This window comes from Oryzias latipes, chromosome 18, assembly GCF_002234675.1.
Source record: "Oryzias latipes chromosome 18, ASM223467v1".
NCBI classification, from domain to species: domain Eukaryota; kingdom Metazoa; phylum Chordata; class Actinopteri; order Beloniformes; family Adrianichthyidae; genus Oryzias; species Oryzias latipes.
This window is the reverse complement of record NC_019876.2, coordinates 18,446,703-18,468,380: the sequence shown is the minus strand read 5'-3', so window position 1 is coordinate 18,468,380 and position 21,678 is coordinate 18,446,703. Positions and strand designations below refer to the sequence as shown.

General features: G+C 40.7%; 1 protein-coding gene across 1 annotated transcript; it reads left to right on the top strand.

Moving 5' to 3' along the window:
- The first annotated feature begins 3,856 nt into the window (after nucleotides 1–3,856).
- faah2 (fatty acid amide hydrolase 2) lies at nucleotides 3,857–21,584 on the top strand. Its single transcript, XM_004079845.4, has 11 exons — nucleotides 3,857–4,183; nucleotides 4,649–4,731; nucleotides 5,661–5,797; nucleotides 6,404–6,613; nucleotides 8,011–8,130; nucleotides 15,352–15,487; nucleotides 15,764–15,881; nucleotides 15,983–16,102; nucleotides 18,102–18,213; nucleotides 18,327–18,515; nucleotides 20,720–21,584. Exons 1-11 carry the CDS (start codon nucleotides 3,998–4,000, stop codon nucleotides 20,893–20,895), a joined length of 1,587 nt encoding a protein of 528 aa, XP_004079893.1. The 5' UTR covers nucleotides 3,857–3,997; the 3' UTR covers nucleotides 20,896–21,584.
- Nucleotides 21,585–21,678: the final 94 nt, after the last annotated feature.

Genomic DNA, 21,678 nt, shown 5'->3' with positions numbered 1-21,678 from the left:
CGACTGCCACCGGTTCCTGGGTCTGCAGATCACAGACAGCCTCAGCTGGGAAAGAAACACTGTTGCCACAGTGAAGAAAGCCCAGCAGAGGCTGTACTTTTTTATTTTATTTTTATTTAACCTTTTTTTACCCAGGAATTGTCCCATTCAGATTAAGAATATCTTTTCCAACGGAGTCCTGGCTAGGGGGAAACAACAAATTACATTTACAATAAAATATCAACATTAAAAACATAAAATAAATAAAAATTAGAGCTTATGTAAAACAGGTACAGTTAAAAGTGACTTTCTCCTCCAATCTCAGAATGGATTTATCAGGCTGCTGAAGAAGGCCAGACTCAAGCGCAGGACCTTCACCCAAGCCTACAGGGGGCTTCTGGAAAGCATCCTCACCAGCGGACTAACAGCCTGGTTTGGTAACACCACAATAAAAGAGAGAAAGATGCTGCAAAGGGTCATCAACACAGCTGGAAAAACCATTGGTTGCAACCTTCCATCCATCGAGATCATCTACACACAGCGCAGCAGGAGGAGAGTGACTAAGACCATCAAAGACAGACACCACCCCGCCCATGCATTGATCCAGTGTGTGGACTCAAGCAACAACCTCAGACGTCGCAGGCCTGAAAGCATCCACGCACACACCACATGCTTCCACAACTGCTTCTTCCCAGCAGCAATCAGAATGCTGGCACAGGACATCAGAGAGGGAAGACTGGACTGAACTGAATCATACAATGCAACATGCCATCATCCAGCTGGGACAAGTGCAATAAACATTTAACTCCACATAAGTGCAATAATTCTTCTGAAAGGTTGGGATGCTGCAATATTCACATTTATTTATATTTAATACTTTGTACTTTTGTTATCTAATTTTATTCTCTTCTTAAATTTTGTCTATTTCTATTGGAACTCTGACCCTACGGAGGCCCAGAAGGGTCACAACACAACACATTAACTTTACACACAACACATTAACTTTACACACAACACATTAACTTTACACACAACACATTAACTTTACACACAACACATTAACTTTACACACAACACATTAAATCCCAACACAACACATTAACTCACAACACAACACATTAACTCACAACACAACACATTAACTCACAACACAACACAATAACTCACAACACATTAACTCACAACACAACACATTAACTCACAACACAACACAATAACTCACAACACATTAACTCACAACACAACACATTAACTCACAACGGAAGTAAAGCTGCAATGGAACTGCTTTTATTCTGAAATTTCCACTGGGCTGAGCGGCTAACTGCCTAACAGAAAGTAACGTCACAGTGAGCTGTGGAGGGAGCATGATTTTCTACAAGAGAAGTTAGCAGCAGCGTTGCCAGATTGGGCGGTTTTGGGTGTAAATTTGCGGTCAAAAATGCATAATTTGGGCGGTTTTAAGGTCGGTTCAGCGGGTTTTTCCCACTCATGAATATATAATAGCGGCCTACGTTAGGCCGTGTGGCTTTTGGAGTTCTACTGAAGCTCCGTGAACGGCAGAGCTTAATGGACCGGGCTCTGTCATCTAACCTGTTGTTGGGGGAGTGCAACGCCCCGCCTCTTAGAAATTGTGTTCATTAAAGCCTGACAGTTCGATCTCTCCACATTTGTCGTGTCAAGTGTTGGGGACCGCGTGCGTGTGTGAGAGGAAGAGGAAGAGGGAGCGGAAGAAAGGAGAGGAGCGCGTGCAGGGACTGGGAGGGTGTGTGGGTGGGTGGGGGGTGTTGGGGACCGAGTGAGTGTGAGAGGAGGGGGCTGAAGAAGGAGAGGAGCGGAGCACGTGCAGCGACAGAGAGGGGTGTGAGTGCATTGTGTAGCTTCTCTTGTAGAGGAAACATGCTCCCTCAACAGCTCACTGTGACCTTACTTTCTGTTAGGCCAGGGGTCGGGAACCTTTTTGACCAAGAGAGCCATAAACGCCACATATTTTTAAATGTAATTTTGAAAGAGCCATACAATAATGTAGTGTCCCTTTCCCACACTGAGGCACGGAGACTTAACCTCTTTTAAGGTTCTTTGTTCTGGTTACTGCAGACCGCAACAAACGCCGAACAATTAATTCAGCAACTCCTTATTCTCGCCCGCCGAGACGAGACGAGACGAGAGCGCTTCTCTCAACTTTTTATTCCCCTGCTCCCGCTCCAGTCCTCCCATTTCCCTTATTCGGCCCATGGCTGAACCCCATTGGTCCAAACTCCCTAACAACAGGCTGAGCGACAGAACAAAGGGCCAATCAGATCACTGCTTGATCGATGCGTTCCATGAACTCCAGAACTTTTAACGAGGCCCAACAGCCAAGTTAAACTCAGTCCGCGACAATATTTTTAAAACTAAAAATACAAATGAATGTGTGCATTTGATGTAATTTTAACACTTTTAAAGTACAATAAGTCATCGTTATGCTGTTGCTAATAAATGATTCGTGGTAGTTTTGCTGATGGTCTTGTCCGGTTGATACGTGGTGAGTTTCTTCTTCATGCAGGCGTTGAGACTTTAAACGTCATCGTAGGTCTGAATGTTTTGTAGATGTGAGACAGACTGATCACATGCAGACGCGGAGTTAAACACACACTCACACGCTGCAGTGAGTGACGGGCAGCGGGGTTTACGTTTTTGCCATCCCTGCGCGATTCACCTGCTGCCCCCCCCCCCTTCTCCCTCACACATCCCGTCCCCGCAACTGCGCGCTCTTTCTCAGAGACGGGAGCGCGCCGTTTTAGGCACGGCAATTCACAGGTTTCCGGGTGGTACAAACTCTGTGAATTAATAGATAATAGTAAACTGATAGTTTTTTCTCCAAGCACCGCTACTACTCCGCTCTTCTGGCATCGCATCGCGCCCGAGAAGGACTGGTCTAATGAAAAAAAAAAGTATAATTAAAGATTTGTCTGCGAGCCACATGTGACCATCAAAAGAGCCATATATGGCTCGCGAGCCATAGGTTCCCGACCCCTGTGTTAGGCAGTTAGCCACTCAGCCCAGTGGAAATTTCAGAATAAAAGCACTTCCATTGCAGCTTTACTTCTGTTGTGAGTTATTGTGTTGTGTTATGAGTTAATGTGTTGTGAGTTATTGTGTTGTGTTGTGAGTTATTGTGTTGTGTTGTGAGTTAATGTGTTGTGAGTTATTGTGTTGTGTTGTGAGTTAATGTGTTGTGTTGTGAGTTAATGTGTTGTGTTGTGAGTAAATGTGTTGTGTTGTGAGTTATTGTGTTGTGTTGTGAGTTAATGTGTTGTGTTGTGAGTTAATGTGTTGTGTGTTAAGTTAATGTGTTGTGTGTAAAGTTAATGAGTTGTGTGTTAAGTTAATGTGTTGTGTGTAAAGTTAATGAGTTGTGTGTTAAGTTAATGTGTTGTGTGTAAAGTTAATGTGTTGTGTTGTGACCCTTCTGGGCCACCGTACTGACCTGAGAGATGCCAAAAAGACATTCCGATGTACTGTACGTGCAAACGGCAATAAAACCTTGAACCCCCTACTGGGATTTGCACTAGGCTGCGAGGCGAGAGTGCTAACCACTGTTCCATTATGCAGCCCATATGATGACATGTTGATACAGTTATTGTCAGTGCCAACTTCACCATGTAAACAAGACATTTTAAAATTAGACAAGGTGGATATGTTAATAAAAGCTTGATGAGTATGAAATCTTTGTTATGTTTTAGTGTACAACAGAAACAAATGACAAAACCCTGAAGCAGCGGACTTAATAATATTTGATCCACTCTCAAAATTTTTGGGTAAGAGAAGACGTGTAAAGGTGACGGTTGAATAAAGTGACGGGTGTATTTTATTTTGACAACGGGTTTCCGGTTTGCTTCAAGAGCACCGCTGCATTGACCGGCATGCACCGGGGCTGCTTGACAGCTCTCTCTGTCAGGAGCTGTTTACTGCGGTGCTGACGGCGCTAGAGGACTGACCGCTCACCTTCTTCTCTCTCTCTGCATTGGAAAGAGACACCATGGCGCTGAGCCTGCTGGAAAGGGCTCAGGTGTGCTTCTTCAGAGCCTTCGCGGCCTTTTTCTTCAGGCTTTTTCAGCTATTCTCCGGCAGAGCCGCTTCCTCCAGGAACAAGCTGCCGCCCGTTAGCAACCCGCTGCTGCTCCTGCCGGCCACCCAGCTGGCCAGGAAGATACGACGAAAAGAGGTGCGTCACCCAAACCCACACCCACCAACTTTATCCGTCTGAAGAGAAAAAAAAACTTTATAAACAAACTCACCAATTATACCTTCTATGTCAGATGTTGGCTTTAATTAGTTAATTTCTCACACTTTCTGATAGTTTTTCTGTTGTTAATGCAATACAATAAAGTTGCAACGGAGGTAACGTAAAAAACCCTAAAAGGGGAGGCAGGAACACCTGTGTTAGGTCAAAACACCTGTGCCCTCTGCACAGGATCAGTCTGTTGTTAGACATGCAAAGTGACTGAGGCAGGACTGTGAGAAATCCCTCTGACAGCTACTTCTGTGTTTAAAGAATAAAATACCTTTTTCAAAAAATGGCAGAAATGCTTAATGTGTAAATAATTTAGATGGAAAAGTTCATTTTGAGGTTTAAAAGTACCTTTGGCTGTCGGTTTCCCCCTGTTTCCTCTTTGCACGGGTTCTGCAGGTGACAAGTGTTGAGGTGGTGCAGACTTTCATTGACAGGATTCAGGAAGTCAACCCTTTCTTGAACGCCGTTGTGAAGGACAGGTGAGAGAAACAAAACCAAAAAATAAAAACACTGCCTCATAAAATAAAAAAACTGTACGGCTGGATAGCTCCAATATAGCTCACCATTTTTTAGTGTTAGGTTGGGGTTGTAAGGGGCTGCAAGGAAGCAGGAGTCGGTGTAAATCAGGCATGTCCAAAGTCTGACCCACTTTCTAAACACTGTGTTTAGGATTTCTTGATTATTAGCTAAATTACATTGTAAGCCGCTGTAAACCTGTGGCTACTTGACCTTTGGAGCCTCAAGGGTCAAATAGAAGAACAGATTTGGTTGTTTCTTTGATGAAAACTACAGTGTGCTTCTGAATAACCTAACTATTTCTGTTATTATCCTGTTCTCATTACTTAAATTTAGAAGTTTATAGGGAGCATTTAATTGTGAATAATAGAGAACTTTTTATATGAACCCAAATTTAATGTTGACAATTCCCCAGACAGACTTTTTTCATTATTTTCTTTCTGTTCTTCAAATCAGAAATTTACTGTAATTTTGTTTAAAATGCCTTTAAATTGATTTCTGTTCTGTGTGAAGAAATGAAAAGTATTCCATTGCAAAAATAAAAACTGAATGATTGGCCCTTACAGATTCTCACCCCGCCTAATTTGACCCTCTTTGACTACTTATTTGAGCCGTTCCACGTCTCAAATAGGCAAACAAGTTAAAGTCCCACTCCAATCATCTTTTGATCTGATGTCAGGGCATTCCCAGTGATCTTTTAAATCATGCAAAGTTCTGCCAAACCACCTGTGTGAAACAGTGAAAGCTAATTTGCTGTGGCGACCCCTGACAGGATGTGCCAAAAGGTGAACAACATTTGAGGCATGCAACGGTTATACGCAGTCTTTTTACAGCTTCATTGCTTTTTTAAGCTTAAGTATAAATGACGGGTGAGGGGAACTTCTCCATCCAGGTTTGCTGCTGCGCTCCAGGAAGCAGCCCAGGTGGACAAGCTGATTGAAGAGGAGACCGGAGGAGAGGAGGTTTTAGAGGACCGCCTACCCTTCCTGGGAGTCCCACTGTCTGTGAAAGAGTCATATTCTCTGCAGGGTAACTTCTTTTCGACTTAGTATTTGATACCATTACCAGTACGTCCACCCACGTGCCCAAAAGTAGGCCTGCACAATAAGTCGAAAATTTATCGTCATTGCAATATCAGCCTGTGTGATGTGTGTGTATAGGAAAAGACAGCATAAACTGCGATAAATGGGTTACCTTTAATGTTTTACACACATCCTTAAAATTTCTCTTGGCAACCTGAAGTATTCAACGAATGAAATACAGTACAGCCCTTTACGCATTAAACAATCAGACCACTTCACGCCACTCGCCAATCAAATATAGCCCTTTTATGTTGTTTCATGGGTACTACATGGGTCACTTGGAGTATAATTTGTTACGTTTTTATTTAAATAAAATGTTGCACCGAAATGTAAACTATGCATTAGTTGTTTTTTTTTGGCCATTAAATGTATCGCAAGTCATATCGTCATCGCAATATTGATCATTAATATCACACATCACAGGTTGATATTGTGCAGCCCGATCCAAAATTGAGATGAAATTGAGGGTCAAACATTGTAAAACCCAGACGTGGAGCAGTATGGTGTCTCAGAAGCCAATGCACCCCGCTAAAAGTGTGCTTCCATCCTCCAGGCATGCCCTTCACTACAGGTTTGGTCTCCAGGCGAGGGATTGTTGCCACAGTCGATGCCCCTCCAGTTGCTTTGCTGAAGAGAGCGGGGGCCATACCACTGGGTGTCACCAACATCAGCGAGCTGTGCATGTGGTCCGAGTCCCACAACCACCTTTATGGCATTACCAGCAACCCCTATGACTTGGAGAGGATCCCTGGAGGAAGCTCAGGTCAGCAGGTGTTGGTGTATCCAAAAATAATGGCCTTTCCATTCAGCGCATTGACTGTACACGAGAACGGGACTGAGCGGTCCCTCTCCGCTCGTGTTTCAAACAGGAAGTACCCGATGATTCCAATTAGCCAAAAGCCCATAAAGTTTTAAGAAAAATAAGCAGCTGTTGCTCAGTCATTCTATTTGTCAGAATAACCATTCTTTCTCTGATACATTTTGTAACATGTTCGTGATAGTCATCATTTTTTGTCATAATTGTTCTATAGGGCAAGTTATTTAAGTTACAAACTGGCCAATCAACTTGCGATCATTGCTGTACACCTAGGCATAAAAACATGAAAATTGCACTAATTGTAGTCCATCATCCCTTGATTTCGTTGTCTTTACTTTTCGGTCTCACTCTGCCTGCTCGTTTCCATGACGACCTCAGAACGCTTCATCTCACGCGCATACACATCTGCTAGCTTTCAAAAGGCTTTTAAATCAGTGAAGGAGCATGTATGAGCTTGTTTTCCACTTTGTGCTGTAAATCCATTAGAAATCCTTTTAATTACACGCATCTGACCTGAATTCAGTTTCTATGAGTTGATTTACGTAAATTAGCAATAAGCCTTTTTATTTACATCGTTTTAACTTTTTGAGCTTAACTTACTTCTTGAACAGTTTTAGTTTATTTGACATTTAGCCTTTATATTAGCATTATGCTAGCTCAATTGACTGATTTAGTTTCCACTGTGGATTTTTATGCTAATTTGGCATTTAGCTAATATCTTGGAAACATGCTAGCTGTTTTGGCTAAATTAGACATTTTTAGTTTTTTAAATTTAATTTGGCATTTGGCTAATGTTTTAGTATTATGCTCGGTAATTTGGGTAATTTGGCACATGCTAAGGTTTTTTTGTAAATATTTTAGCAACATGCTAGCTTTTTTGGCTAACTTGACATCTAGTAATGTTATATATCTAGTTCTGTTTTCACTTTTTCAATTAATAAGTATGAATGAATAAATGTAAAGTTCACTTCCGAAGTCAAATGCTTTCTCGTGTTCGCTTTCAAGTGGTAGGGATGTGGACTTCCAACAAGCTCACTCCTGATTGGTGAGAGTGGTTGCTTATAGAAATATTGATTCAGACAGACTTGGACTAATCAATGCTAACTGACAACTATTTCTGGTTGCAAAAAAATGTCAACTAAATGGTCTTCATTTGTTGGAGCTGAAACTAAGCTGTTTTCTACGGGTGACGTCACACTCACTCAGTCCAGTTCTCATATACAGTCAATGGTTCGAAGCAAAAAAAACAACAACCTTTGAGTCGTAAAGCGTAGCTAAATCACAATAGGCAGTCAAACCTGGTAACAGTTCTCCTTTAATCTCCTACGTTCCTACATTCTCAGGGGGGGAGGGCAGCATCCTGGCCGCAGCAGGAGCCGTCATTGGCGTGGGCTCGGACATCGGGGGCAGCATCCGCATGCCCAGTTTTTTCAATGGAATTTTTGGCCACAAAACCACTCCAGGTAAGAAAGGCTGCATGTTGCAATACCTGCTTAATCCTGTGCTGTAATCATACACACTATCTGCCTTCTGGGGGTAGATTTCACTTTATGACATTTTATGAGGAATATTGAGGTCAAATAAATAAGAAATGTTTTCAAGGATTTAGAAGAGTTTGCATTTTGGTAGAAGTAGATATTTCTGCTGTAAGAGTTGATGGTTTTGGTAAATTAAAAAGTGTATGAAAGTCTGTCTAGTAAATCTCTTAAAGAAAACTTCAGTCAGGAAGTATGACCGTAAATTCCGGGTTATAAAGCGCACCCGATTACAAGCCGCACCCACCTATTTTAACGTGCTTAAATATTTTTGTACATACACAAGCCGCATCAGTATACAAGCCGCTGCCTCGACAAAGCGCGTCCTGACTACCAGAGTGTGCATGGCTCATTACCACACTGTGGGCAGGTACTGACCTTGTCTCAAGCTCATGTATCTAATTACACCCACATCTGAAACAGCATGCAGCTCTATTCTGTTCACAAGTTCCTCAGTTATGGGTTTTTTTATTTTATTTATTTTTATTTTTTTAACTTATTGACAAACTAGGTATCATACATAAAATTACTAACAGTAACCATATAATCAACATTACATCCCTCAGTTATGATGAGGAAATTTACATCCGCGATCCCCCATTTCCCATGAGTCTTAGGGGCTAAAGGCGGGGCCAACGCCCGGCTCGCCACACTGTTGTTCGTGTTTAAGAATGAGCAAGGAGCAGCAGTGCATGGAGGGGTGAAAAGGAACAGCTCTCCTTCCACTTGTGTCGCGGCAGCATTATGGTACTAACGGGGCTGGTTAAAAAACATCAGTAAAATAGCGCGCGCCTCAGCGCGATACGCGCGCCTCAGCGCGGCGCGTTCGTCAGAAGTTTCCTTTCACAACAAACACTTGCTGCTCCCCGGACGCCTCTGCGCTCCGCGCTCGCCAAGCGGGCTCCTTGTCTCCCCTTCCTATCCGAAAAGCTCACACGGCGGCTGTGAGCTTTTCAATGCAAAATTCCGCTCAGTCAGAAACCGTAAAAACGACCAAACTGATTTGTGTTTCCAGTCGTGTCCCGACAAAATAAAGGCTGATGTTATTCACACATATTTACGTGCAGCCAGCCGAGTCACTATGACTCAGAGGTAAATACACTTCTGAGCATGCGCTGTTCTCTCCGTCACGCAGCTGACCGGCATTTCCATTTACTGATGGGGGATTTTTTCACGCTGCTTTTAACGATTGCTTTTAACTTGAAAGCTTTATCATATTGTAGCGGCGATCAAGTGCACGTTGGGTCTAATGGCACCAAAGGATTCTGGGATGCGGCCGGGCATGCGTGTTTCTTTTTGTTGAACCATGACTGAAGTGTCTAAGACCTGAAGTGACCTCCATGCTGTTTGGCTGCTCAGAAGTGTGTTAAAAAAAATGACTTGTGCTTGGTGGTGGATGGCGCATACAAAACCATTCACCGAGCCCGAATGTACGTACATGGCGGCCGCCAATTAAATCCATAAATTAGCCGCGTCACAGAATAAGCCGCAGGGCTGTGAGCGCAGGAAAAAAGTAGCGGCTTGTAGTCCGGAAATTACGGTACTTGTTTTATTAAATGAGACAAAAATTTGTAGTCCTTTGGAAAAGATTTTAATATTTTTTTGTATTTTTTTGGGTGTGGTTATCTCACACTCACTGGCACGAAAAATCAAATCTCGTTCAGAGTATAATCCTCTGTTTTACACATTTTTCTTTATAGTTCTGTTCATTACATCAGATTTTATGTTGTTTGTTTCCTCAAATGTTCCCCAAACACTGTTTGTTGTCCAGAGACAGACAGAGATATTAAACTGAGGCTTAAGCTGAAATACAGTTTTTTTTAAATTACAGTCCAAATGAATGAAGGGTCACTTTTCTAGCACACACTGGTCTGATTCTTACCTGGGAATTGGCCAGTGGCTCCATTAAAGCCCATGTGGTCACTGCGCTGCTCAACTGAACCCATTAGTCTGGGGCCTTGCTCAATGGCACCACAGGGAGTTAAGAGTAGGGCAAAGGCTGCTGGGCATCTTTCCCAGCCAGGTTGAAGTCCTGGAATTGAACCGTTGATCCGATTGATTACTAGTCCACCTCTATATCAAGCTTTCTCAGCAATGCAGTTTGACTGAGCCTGTGTGTTTGGATTTCTTTTACCAACAGAATCGCCATAGAAACCTGAATCAGAGCTGTTCTTCATCAAATGTACTCACTCAGAGTAGAGATTCAATTCCTTTTACCTTTGTTTTTTTGAAAGTATGTTATTTTAGCATTTTATCCTGGCATTTGTGCTACTGCTATTTAGCTTTTTTTTTTCAACAAAAGGTGGAATTTTTTTAAGCTAAATGACCCTCTAGAGTTTGATATCAATTTTGGAATTACAGTCAGGATCATAAATATTTGGACAGAGACACATTCTCTCTAATTTAGTTTCTGTACATTACCACAGTGAATTTTCAATAAAACAACTCAGATGCCATTGAAGTGCAGACTTTCAGCTTTTATTCCATGGGTTGAACAAAAAGATTGCATATAAATGTGAAAAACTAAAGCATTTTTTAAACACAATCCCTTCATTTCTATGGAGTCCTATACTGTTCAAAATTAAATAAATAACTATTTAATTCAATAAATAAATATGACCTCATGCAAATACACAATAAACCAATAACTCTCTCAAATATATAAAAAGATCATGAAATTGTGAAAAACCTGTACACAGATTTTAAATTATCCATTGTATTATTCAACATATTTCATTTTGCTTTAAAAACCTGTTAATTATTTTAAAACAGCATTTTAAAATATTCATTTTTAATCATGTGGAATATTATTATAATTCTGTCTTTTTTCAGAAGCTCGTATTTCAAAATCAATATTTTCCAAAGTATCTTTGTTTTTATTTCATGATGCTGTTTTTCACAATGGCGTATTTATTTCTTGAAGAGCGTTTTTAGGAGAATGGGTCTGTCTGTCAATCAGTGAAAGTGGGCGGGATCTAAACGCTCATTGGCTCATCCATGGAAATCGACTCTTATTCCTCGATACCCGCTCAGCGGTGTGCCAGTCAGAGAGATTACATGTTTCAGGAATATCCGCGCGGCTTTGCTGACATTACAGATCAAATAGAGACAAACTATCTGTCTGCTGCAGAATATGCAAACATGGACGACTCTGTTTTTGTAGTTTGAGGGTTTGTGTGGACCAAACCACAGAGGAACTCCGGTCGTCCACGTCTCGAAGTCCCCGGTTGAAACACTCCTCATTCTTACGCCATTCACTCATAGCTCACATCGTGCCTGATGTCGGCTCGCAGGAGGTGAGCTGGCGGACCGACAGTCAGACCAGGCAGCTGCGCAAAGCGGGACAAGCCTGCTGAGGCCTCCTGAACCTCATGATATTTTTCTATTTTCAATGACGAGACAATGATTATAATCAGGTCCTCTGATTTTATTTTTCCCTCTCAGGGAAAATGTTGAACCTTTCCTGCGATGACGTTTCTGACATCTTAACACTCTCCATGTGCATTATGCATCCCTGCATTGTTACTGAGATAAGCACAAGCAACCGCTCCATGTGGCTATCAGGCTAAAAACATTAGCTGATAGCTCCTCCCACACGCGGCATGGTGCATTCATGGAAACTCCAGTTCATAGAAGCTTAGTAGAACTCCAACAACCACTCAGCCTAACTTAGGCCACTACTAAATGTTCATGAGAAGATGAAAACTGGCGAACCGACCACAAAATCACCCGAATTATGCACACTCGCCCAAAGCCACCTTTATCCGCAAATTTAGAACTAGAACCAAAACTGCCCAATTTATGGTAACACTGTGGATGTGTTGAGGTGCATAATCCCCCTAGTGTTGAGGGGTGTGCATTGCGCCGTCACGTTTGCTGAAGCATCTTCGATAGATGTACCGGTAGTTAGGGTGCTGCTGCTCATATGGAAGCTATTATGTAGCATAAATAAAAAGCAAAGTCAAAACCAGAAATGCTTTTTCATTTTCAAAATGAAAAAGCATTTTTTGACTCAAAAATATAATGAAAAAGCAATCCACCAAAATGCTTTTGTCATTTCCTTCCTCAACACAGCTTATTCTGTCACTTAATTAAAATTAAAATGGTATCTGACATTTCATTTTCAAGACGTTCTCCGGTAAATGTGTAGCATAATTCATTTAGAAATGTCTAATTTGACAATTAAAATTGATTAATTGAAATGTTTTTTAATTTTCAAAATGAAGCTGCATTTTTTGACTCAAAATTAAAAAGAAAAAGCAATTTTTCAAAATGCTTTTTCATTTTATACCTAAAACCGCTTATTCTGTGTCATAATTCAAACAAAAATGCAAAGAGGGGATTGCATTTGCATTTTAACATCCACCCCGCGCACCTTGTCAAAATATTCATTTCGAAAAAGCATTAGCAGAGGGGAGGCGGGGCGATGACGTCACTGCTTTCTCCGTGTGTCAGGCTGCTGACTGACGCACACACACGCACCAGGAGCAGACTGTGTTAGCGGCAGAGAAGAGGGTTTTGTGATGGTTGTGAACTTCTGATGAGTTTCCACAGCTTCTCAGGACTACATAGCAGCATGTCCGCCTTATGCGGTCCTCCTCCTGACCCACCGCGGACAAGCTTTTTTCTTCGGACCGCCTACATCCATGACATGCTCAAATTTGACCTGATTGAATTATGTTTTTATACTTCATTTTTAGCTGCTGTCGTGTTCTTTTAATTCCTGCAGGATTGCATCTACATGAAAATGTTATCAGGGACATTGAATTAGATTAATGTAACAATTACTTTTAGGAAACACAATTTGCTAGCACTGCTTACTTTCTTAATCCCATATAAACCTATACCACTTGATCAATACAAGGGTAGACATGAACTCACTTTTAAAAACACAATTGCATGTATTAATATTAAACTGACCAACGTTTGCAAGAGGGGAAGGTTAACAAAAAAGTCCTCTAAACATTATCAACATTAAATGCATTTTTCCCCAGATTGGTTCTGTACACTATGCAGCATTTCATGCATTTACACCAGGAATGACACTTCAAAAGTACACCTAAATATCGCCATTTTTTATTTCACACCTTACGCTATTTAAAAATTTATTACAGCCAATATTTTATAACAATGATTTAAATGCAAACTTGCGCATTAACTTGAGCAGCTATGTTTTCCCACGCTGTCTCTGTTTTGCAGATGCAGCGGTGTTACTTTTCTTTTGGAATATGTGCTCATATTCACTGTAACTCTGCAGCAGCACGTCAAGTTCAGCTGGCGAAAACTACGCAGACCTCTTTTTTTCCACGGTTGCCATGGTGACTCGTAATATCTGCGCTCCATTGATAATGGCTTCTTAGAGTCGCGGTGCGGACGCTTACCTCCGAATCAGTCCACTCAGAATTGATTGACCTAACTCCGATCAGCTTCTCTGAAACAGAAAACTCTCTTGTTAATCTCTCGATTGACCAACTCAGAGTTCAAGTTTAACCTCAGAGTTGGTTGAACCTCCTTTCTGAAACAGGCCCCTGGTCTTTTTGCGTTGCTGAGTTCACCAGTGCTTTCTTTCTTTCTCAGGATGTACCACACTGTTGATTTTGCCACTCCTAATACTGTAGCAATTTCTGGCATGTTTTTTTTTCTGTTTTCTCGGCTTAATGATGGCTCCTTTCACCTGCATGCAGAGCTCTTTTGACCGCATGTTGTCTGTTCACAGCAAAATCTTCAAAATGCAAAATGCAAAAGTCCTCTAATCAACTCCAGGCCTTTTATCTGCTTCACTCATAATGACATAACAAGGGAATTGCCGACACCTGTCCATGCAATAGCATGGAAGTCAATTGTCCAATAACTTACCAGCCCATGAAATGAAGGGATTGTGTTTAAAAAATGCTTTAGTTTTTCTCATTTTTATTCAATCTTTTTGTTCAACCCATGGAATAAAAGCTGAAAGTCTGCACTTCAATGGCATCTGAGTTGTTTTTATTTAAAGTTCACTGTGGTAATGTACAGAAACTAAATTAGAAAGAATGTGTCTCTGTCCAAATACTTGTGGTCCTGACTGTAGTTTATTTTCAAGATTTTTGGCTTTGTTCTGCATTTTAGCTAATAAGGCATTCAGCATGCACTTGAAAACTTAAGTAAGGATAATAATTTTGTTTGCCTTCAGCTTTAGTGAAGTGCAAAACCAGAGTGACCCGTTCACCTCTTAGCATCCACAAATACATTTTTTGCATGAAATGTAATTGATTTTACCTTCCTAGATGAATCTGGAAGGTTTTAGGTGTTTTTTAAATGTGATGTGTGTTCCAAGAGCCAACTGGTGAATCAGCAGGTCCTTCTTCCCCATGAATCTGGAAACCAAGGCTTTCCCTGCAAGTCCAGAAGAATTTCATTCATTGTCAGACCACAGCTTAATGAAGCCAAAGCTTTGAACAGGCGATTTATGAGTAATGGTTGAAACTTTAATACCTTTAATGGCCCTACAGCTTCTAGGTTAGATTTTCAATTCAAAAACCGCCTAATACTGTTTGAAGCAAATGTCTGCATGTTTTAAAATGTAGCTGAAAGCCACATTTTGAATTTAAAAATTCTTCTTTATTTTTAGCTATTTCTTTCAATCTCAGAGCTACTGTTTTAATTAAAGGAAAGACAATAAACGTACATACATAAAATTTCACAGGATTATTTGAGTTTTAGCTTGAAGTAGCCATAACATTAAGGGTGTATTCAGACTGGAGCCATTTGGTCCGCTCAAAGTGCATTCCCTGCGGTAGTCCACAACAAATTTTCTGTCTGAATGCACCCAAGTGGACTCTGGGGCTCTTGGACCCATCTTTCGAGGTGGTCTTTGTTAGTTTCCAATCGGACTGAGCTTCAGTTTACTCCGAGTTTCCTCAGCTTGGAGCGGAACAAAACGGCCACCGTAGCTGGCCATTATGGGATGTAAACAGAGTAGGAAAGTAGCAACCATGACGATGAGACACAGCAACTCATTGAAATGTGGTTGGATGAATGCAGGCTCATTAAAACAACCTTTTCCATGTAAACACTTGCTTCTTACATTGTTTTCCCATCAATCTATGTCATAACCATTTATCAGCGTACCTTCTTAGCAGTCGTCTCCTTAGTAACACCTTGCATTTGTAGGTGTTGTGTCCTGTGAGAACCAGTACCCCCCAACCTCTGGCAGATGGTCAGAGTACCTCAGCTCTGGTCCAATGTGCCGCTATGCTGAAGACCTTCTGCCGATGCTGAAGATTATGGCAGGACCCAACGTCAGCATGTAAGTCCCTAGCTCCTGTTAGAAAGCTTCTTTAAACATCACTTTATTAGTGACTCAGCTTAAACGGAACTCATAGTAACTCTATACTGGGAAATTGTTTTGCCTTTTCCAGATTTGATGTCAGTTTTTTTTTGCTACATTTTAAAATTTTGAGCTTTTAATTTTGATGTTTTGGATATTGGTCCCTTGTAGGACACACCCTGAAAAACTGTCGATGTTGAGGCTTTTATGTTTAAGTGTCTAATCTGCAGTGTCTTCTTTCACATGTTCACTCAGGTTGTCTTTAAACACAAAGGTGGACCTAAAGAAACTGCGGTTCTTCACCATCCCCCACGATGGCGGCTCTGTGTTCACACATCCTGTCAGCAAAGAGCTTATGGACATTCAGAGAAAGGTAAAAAGTCTGTCGGATCACCTTTCCTGAAGAACCCTAACTTCAAATGAGGCACAGGTTTCTTTTTGAAGCTTTCAAACTCCTTATCTGCTCTTTGGCAGGTGGCAGAGCGTCTGGAATGCGACCTAGGAGTCCAAGTCCAAACAGTGTGTTTACCTGAACTTCGCTATAGCTTCCAGATCTGGGACAAATACATGGGTCTTCCTGATAAAGAGGGCAAAGTAGGTCCAGATGACACACACATTTTTACATTTATTTCAAGCAGTATGGGTTTTCAGAATTTTTTTTTAAACCAACTAAAAATTGCTATGCTTTTCAGTTGACGCATCTCATTTTATTTTATTTTGTTTATAGCTGACTCATTTTAGGAAGTCTTGATGAAATATCTCTGGCTGTTTTTCATCAAAGTCCCTGTCTTCTTTTGATCTATTTTTAAAGCGTTCCCAGTGGTCTTATAACCCATAAAAACCTATGGTGACATCAGTGGAACAGAAAAAGACCAGAAATGGATTCTGTGGTCCACTTGGTTTGTGGTAAAACACACCTAATTTTATTTTTAAGAAGAAATAGCTCTGGGTTCTTATGGGTTAGTGATGGTTGTGGCATTTTTAGGCAAAAAAAAAATCTCATAAAAAAGGTTGTTTTGTAGGACAAAGTTTGTGCAAAGCAGGGTTAGGGTTAGACCAGGCAGTAGTTCATCGGAAATTCGCCTCTAAGTAGTGGGTGAGACTGTAGGCAAAGAAGTAATCTTCTGCTGATAATCATCTCTTTATTTACACTCTCTCCCGCTGGGGTTCAAGGCAGGAGCAAATCTTAAAGGGCCTATATCATGCTTTTCTTAAGCCTTTCAGAATAAACAATGTCTATATATGTGATAATATAATAATATATTACCTTAGACAGACTAGAGCATGACTTTTTAATGAAATATTAGTTATGCGAAAATAAATGTTAGTTATTTTTGCAGCTCATTTTCCTACCTGCAAGTAACACGACTGGATCTCTGAAGCACCGCCTTCCACTCCTTGTGGATGCCGCCCATTTCATGACGTCAACCTAGAGCCAGCCTCGGCAGCGTGTCTGCATTTGGTCAACGAAACAAACATCCAAACTTTTGCAAAGATGGATGTGCATATTATGGAGCCTTACAAAAGTGTTTAGCCGATCACCACCAGCTCCGTGGAGAAAGTGTGTGTGTGTTAGCCTGGGGGCGGTGCTGGCAGCGCAGACTCTTCTTGGAAGGAGCTGTTCTTACTTTCATATACGTATGAATGAGAGAACCTGCTCATTTTCGTGGGTTACTCAGAAATGCATGAATTGACCAAAATACCGCTTTGGAGTTGTTTGTTGATAAGAATCAGGATTACAATACACCTAAAAGCTCAAAAAGTTGATTTTCTTTTATTATTGTATAGGCCCTTTAAGATAATATTTCAGAAATAAAACATCTCTGACGCACAGAGGCTGAATCAATTACAAACTAAGCTAAATTACAACCTTTTTTTCTTCAACAAACTAAACACAGCAAGTCAAAAGTAGCAGGACTGAGCCTGCAGGAAAGCAGAGTTTGTGTCGAAGACGGTTTCACTGCAGGTCTTAGTTACAGGACCTATTGTAGTGTGCTGCCCAGAAACACTCCACTAATCCGTTTATCTGCCAGAACACTGTGCACCACAAAGACGCACACACGCCTTTTTTTCCTTTTTTCACTTATCTGATTTAACCCTTCATTGTGAAGAATGCAACTGTTGCATTTAGAGTTTAGGCAGTTTTTGGTTTCATCTGTCATTACACCTCTAATTAGTGTTTCATTGATTAAAAACAGCCTAATTCTACCTGTGAAATCATTGCTTTGTTAAACATCAGCATCGAATGTAATGCTTAACTAGAATTCAAATTCCTTGACCTCTTTGCACATTCCTATTTGGTTGGTTTTGGTTGCAGCCAAATAACTGCCGTCCACAAACCAACTGCTTTTTCTGAGATTCCAGCTCAGTACTTCAGTCTTTTCCTGTAGAACAATCTGCTTCACTGTGTGGTCAGTACAAACTCTCCAGGATCTTTACATTCTCCTCCGCATTAGGGTCTAGTCTAAATCTGTTTTGTTTTGTTTCATGCATTTTTTAGGAATTTAAAGATGAGTCACAAAAATATCAAAAAATTGGCATTTTTTAATTAATTTCATTAGTTTTTGTGAGCCTAAGCAGTTTTCATTTGTAGCCTCCCATAAGGTTTGCTGAGCTGATGGGGGAGCCCGGACGTCCAGCATGGCCTCTCTGGGAGTTGCTTAAAAGGATGGTGGGAAAGTCGGACCACACAATGGCTGCTATCTGTAAGAGAAAGCATGAATGGCCACATAACGACTCTTTGCACCTCAGTGAGTGGTGTTGGATCTCTCTGTAAATCAGCTTCTTACGGTGTTTTTTGTTTTTTTTACGTCCTCAGTGTTGGGTCTGATCGAGATGATCCCAATATCCCAACCTGCAGCCTTCATTGTCCCAAAAAAGGAGAAGCTGCAGAAGGACCTAGATGAGATGCTGGGCACGGACGGGATCCTTTTGTACCCCTCTCACCCCAGAGTGGCACCCAAACACCACCACCCTCTCTTCAGGCCCTTTGACTTCGCCTACACTGGTGAAGCAGTCCTCTGTTGGCAGACCTGTTTTTATTAGATCTGCAGTAACAAAGCTGGAGCTGCAGTCATGGCACTCTTGCTATTCTTTCAGATGATGAAACTCGTGTCTCAGGAAACTATTCCAGTTGCAAATGTTTTGATACTCATTCCTGATATTGTTTGTGTTTGTTCTGGAACACAAAAAGCGGAAGAAAAGTCAACCTGACAAATTTACACACAACTCAAAATGGACTAAATGATTGGTATTTTAATATTTGATGGCACTCTTTGGATAAAAACACTGTAACCAGGGGGGTATTCCAGGAAGCAGGTTATGCTAGCTCCCACGGTAAGTTTGAGGCTAAGGAAGTTGATAACCTCAGTCTTCGGTTCCAGAAATTGAGGTATGTTTCAGGGTAGGTCAAGTTGCCATAGCAACTCATGCTCTGAACATAACCTGGTCGGGAGCAGGTTTAGTTGAAGGTTAGTTTGTTTACAGAGAGGTGAAGCAGCATGGCGTGTCCATTTGAAGATGATTTAGTGGATGAAGAAGCTCAGACAATACTTTTTCCACCATGAGAGGGTGATAAGACCACATATGGATGATGGAAAATTCAACTTTTTCACTTTGATCTAACTTAGTTATTTGCTTCAGTTAAGATAAATTATTTGTTTGTTAAGTCAGTTTAAAAATAACACGTATTTATCAGACAGTTATTTACTTTCATCCAAATTAATTCAATTAAGTAGATGTAACTTTTGTGCTGCTGTTAGATCGGCACCGCAAGGGATTGTGGGATACCATTTCCTTTGCCTGTCTGGACGGATTTTGGTTTAAGTGTGGCTTTTTGACTAAATTTTTTTAGTTGTTTTACTGTGTTTTGCCATGTTTTGCTGAGTTATCTTGTCCTACTGTGCTTATGTCTCTGCACCATGAGTGAGAGTGAAGGAGAGGATGATGAGTTTATATAGCAGCCCTACCGATTATTAGGATGATGACAAAGACGGATAATTCTTTAATGAATTTGAGCGCAACGTGCATTTTTCCCCCCGTCCTTTTTATTTTTATAAAAATGAGTATATCTGCCGGCTCATACTTAGACATATGAGAGATCAAGAAATATAATTAATTAAGATGGAAAAAATATTAATTGAATTGGAGTAATATGACATTTAGTTGGACAAATACATAAATTTGAGTTGTAGAAACAATTATTGAGTTTTATAGACGTAAGAAATTAGGTTGATTAAATTTAACTCAATTACTTGTTACCAATAGAAGTATTTCATTTAAGGTGTATATATATATATATATATATATATATATATATATATATATATATATATATATATATATATATATATATATATATATATATATATGCATGCGTCACAAGGAAACTGGAAATAATATCAGAAACTTGTGCGTTTACTTTGTCTGTTCTTCTACTACAAGCAGAAACTCTTCTGATGATGCAGCCGTGTTACTTTTTTGATGGACGTATAATCTGCATACGCCGTCATTAAAATCTCAGACTCCGTCTCACTAAAGTATTGCGCTCTCTTTGGTTCTCCACGCGTTTCCATGGTGACTCCGGAAATCTGCGATCTATTGAGAATGTCTTTATGTACCTTGCGTGCACGAGCATTAACCCAGGGTTACAAAGTCGAGCGCAATTACGCCAACTCATACCCGGTCTTTTGGAACCGACATACCCAGAGTAAGCAAGTTCAGGCGGATTTCAGCCAGAGTTCAGGCTTAAAGTCAGGCTAGTTTAAACATGCTTCCTGGAATACCCCCCAGTTGTCTTCAATAGACACAAATATGTTTCCTACATTTCTACAGGAAGTCCTTCAGATTTGAAAAACATCATTTATGTTCTCCATTTCTTCAATATAACTGGTTGCAGGTGTGATTACCAGATTTGCCCACACCTGTTAGTCACCCCTGCTGTTTCTCAATACAAATAAAAGCAGCATCATGTGCTTCAAAAAAAAAAAAAATTCTGCAATTTTGTCAGTTCTAAGGATTTTTTTATCCAGTCTTTTATCTAAAGTCTTAGATTTTTGATCCAATTTTTGTGTTGTTGCGGTATAAAGACCCATCTATGCCAAAAAATTTGAAGTTAAACTAACTTTCTGAGAATATTCTGTCAGTTACAGCTGTTAATGTTTTCAACCATGACGGTTTACTGAGGATTTTCTTCACCCCTCTACATTCTAGGTATATTGAACATCCTCGGGCTGCCGGTTACCCAGTGTCCTCTGGGTTTGGGCGAGGAAGGTCTGCCCTTGGGGGTGCAGGTTGTTGGAGGTAAGATGCAGGACCATTTGACCCTGGCTGTAGCGGTGTACCTGGAGAAGACATTCGGAGGCTGGAGGCCCCCCGGAGCAAACTAAAACAACGGGACCAACACTGTCGTGATTGAGGACTGTGCAATGAACGCCCCTACGACCAAGAGGTTTTTGTACTGACGAAATCATTCCAGCAAATGCTTCCGTTTTAAAAGAACAGCTATATGCACAGCATTGCCATCAATACAAAAGACAAGGTTTTACCCGGCTGTACTTTACATTACTACCTACTTTGCACTCACTGCTTTGTGCTGGACATTTTCTCTGCTTTCACCTGAGTTTCATACAAAAAAGCTGCCTTTTGTGTTGGAGAGCTTTACCGAATCAGAAGACTGTTGAATGTGAAGTCGCACTTTGTTCACGGATCAAGAAAACTGGAACCCACTGAAGTATTTGAAGCGAGAAAGCCGTCTGATGCGCCAAAGGAAACAAAAGCTGCGTGTGCTGTGCAAGAACAGGCAAAACCGTTAAATCAAAAAGACTTTAGCAATGTACTTTGACACACCTATGAAGACCATTCACCTGCTGTGGCACTTGTTTTATGTTGCAACTTGTTTAGATAAACCAAAAGTCAGACAATTTTTGGTGTTTGTGCTTTCTTATTTCAACCGCAGATTATTTGAGCAAAATGTAATCTGAATATTCTTGATGCAACACTTCTACAAGCTGTTTACAATAAGCTAAAAGCTGCAGATGTTATTAAACCTAAATGTTGATAAAGTGAGTTTAATCCACACATGACCAGTGCTGTACTCCATGGTTATATTAGTCAACAGTCAAACAAAATAAATACACTTAACAGGAATCTGATCAAACTAAGGCATAAAA

Excerpts from the sequence above, each read along its gene's own strand:
- faah2 (XM_004079845.4), top strand. The coding sequence starts at position 3,998 with ATGGCGCTGAGCCTGCTGGAAAGGGCTCAGGTGTGCTTCTTCAGAGCC. Across the intron at positions 4,732-5,660 it reads AACGCCGTTGTGAAGGACAG|GTTTGCTGCTGCGCTCCAGG; the intron begins GTGAGAGAAACA and ends TTCTCCATCCAG. Across the intron at positions 16,103-18,101 it reads TTCCTGATAAAGAGGGCAAA|CCTCCCATAAGGTTTGCTGA; the intron begins GTAGGTCCAGAT and ends TTTCATTTGTAG.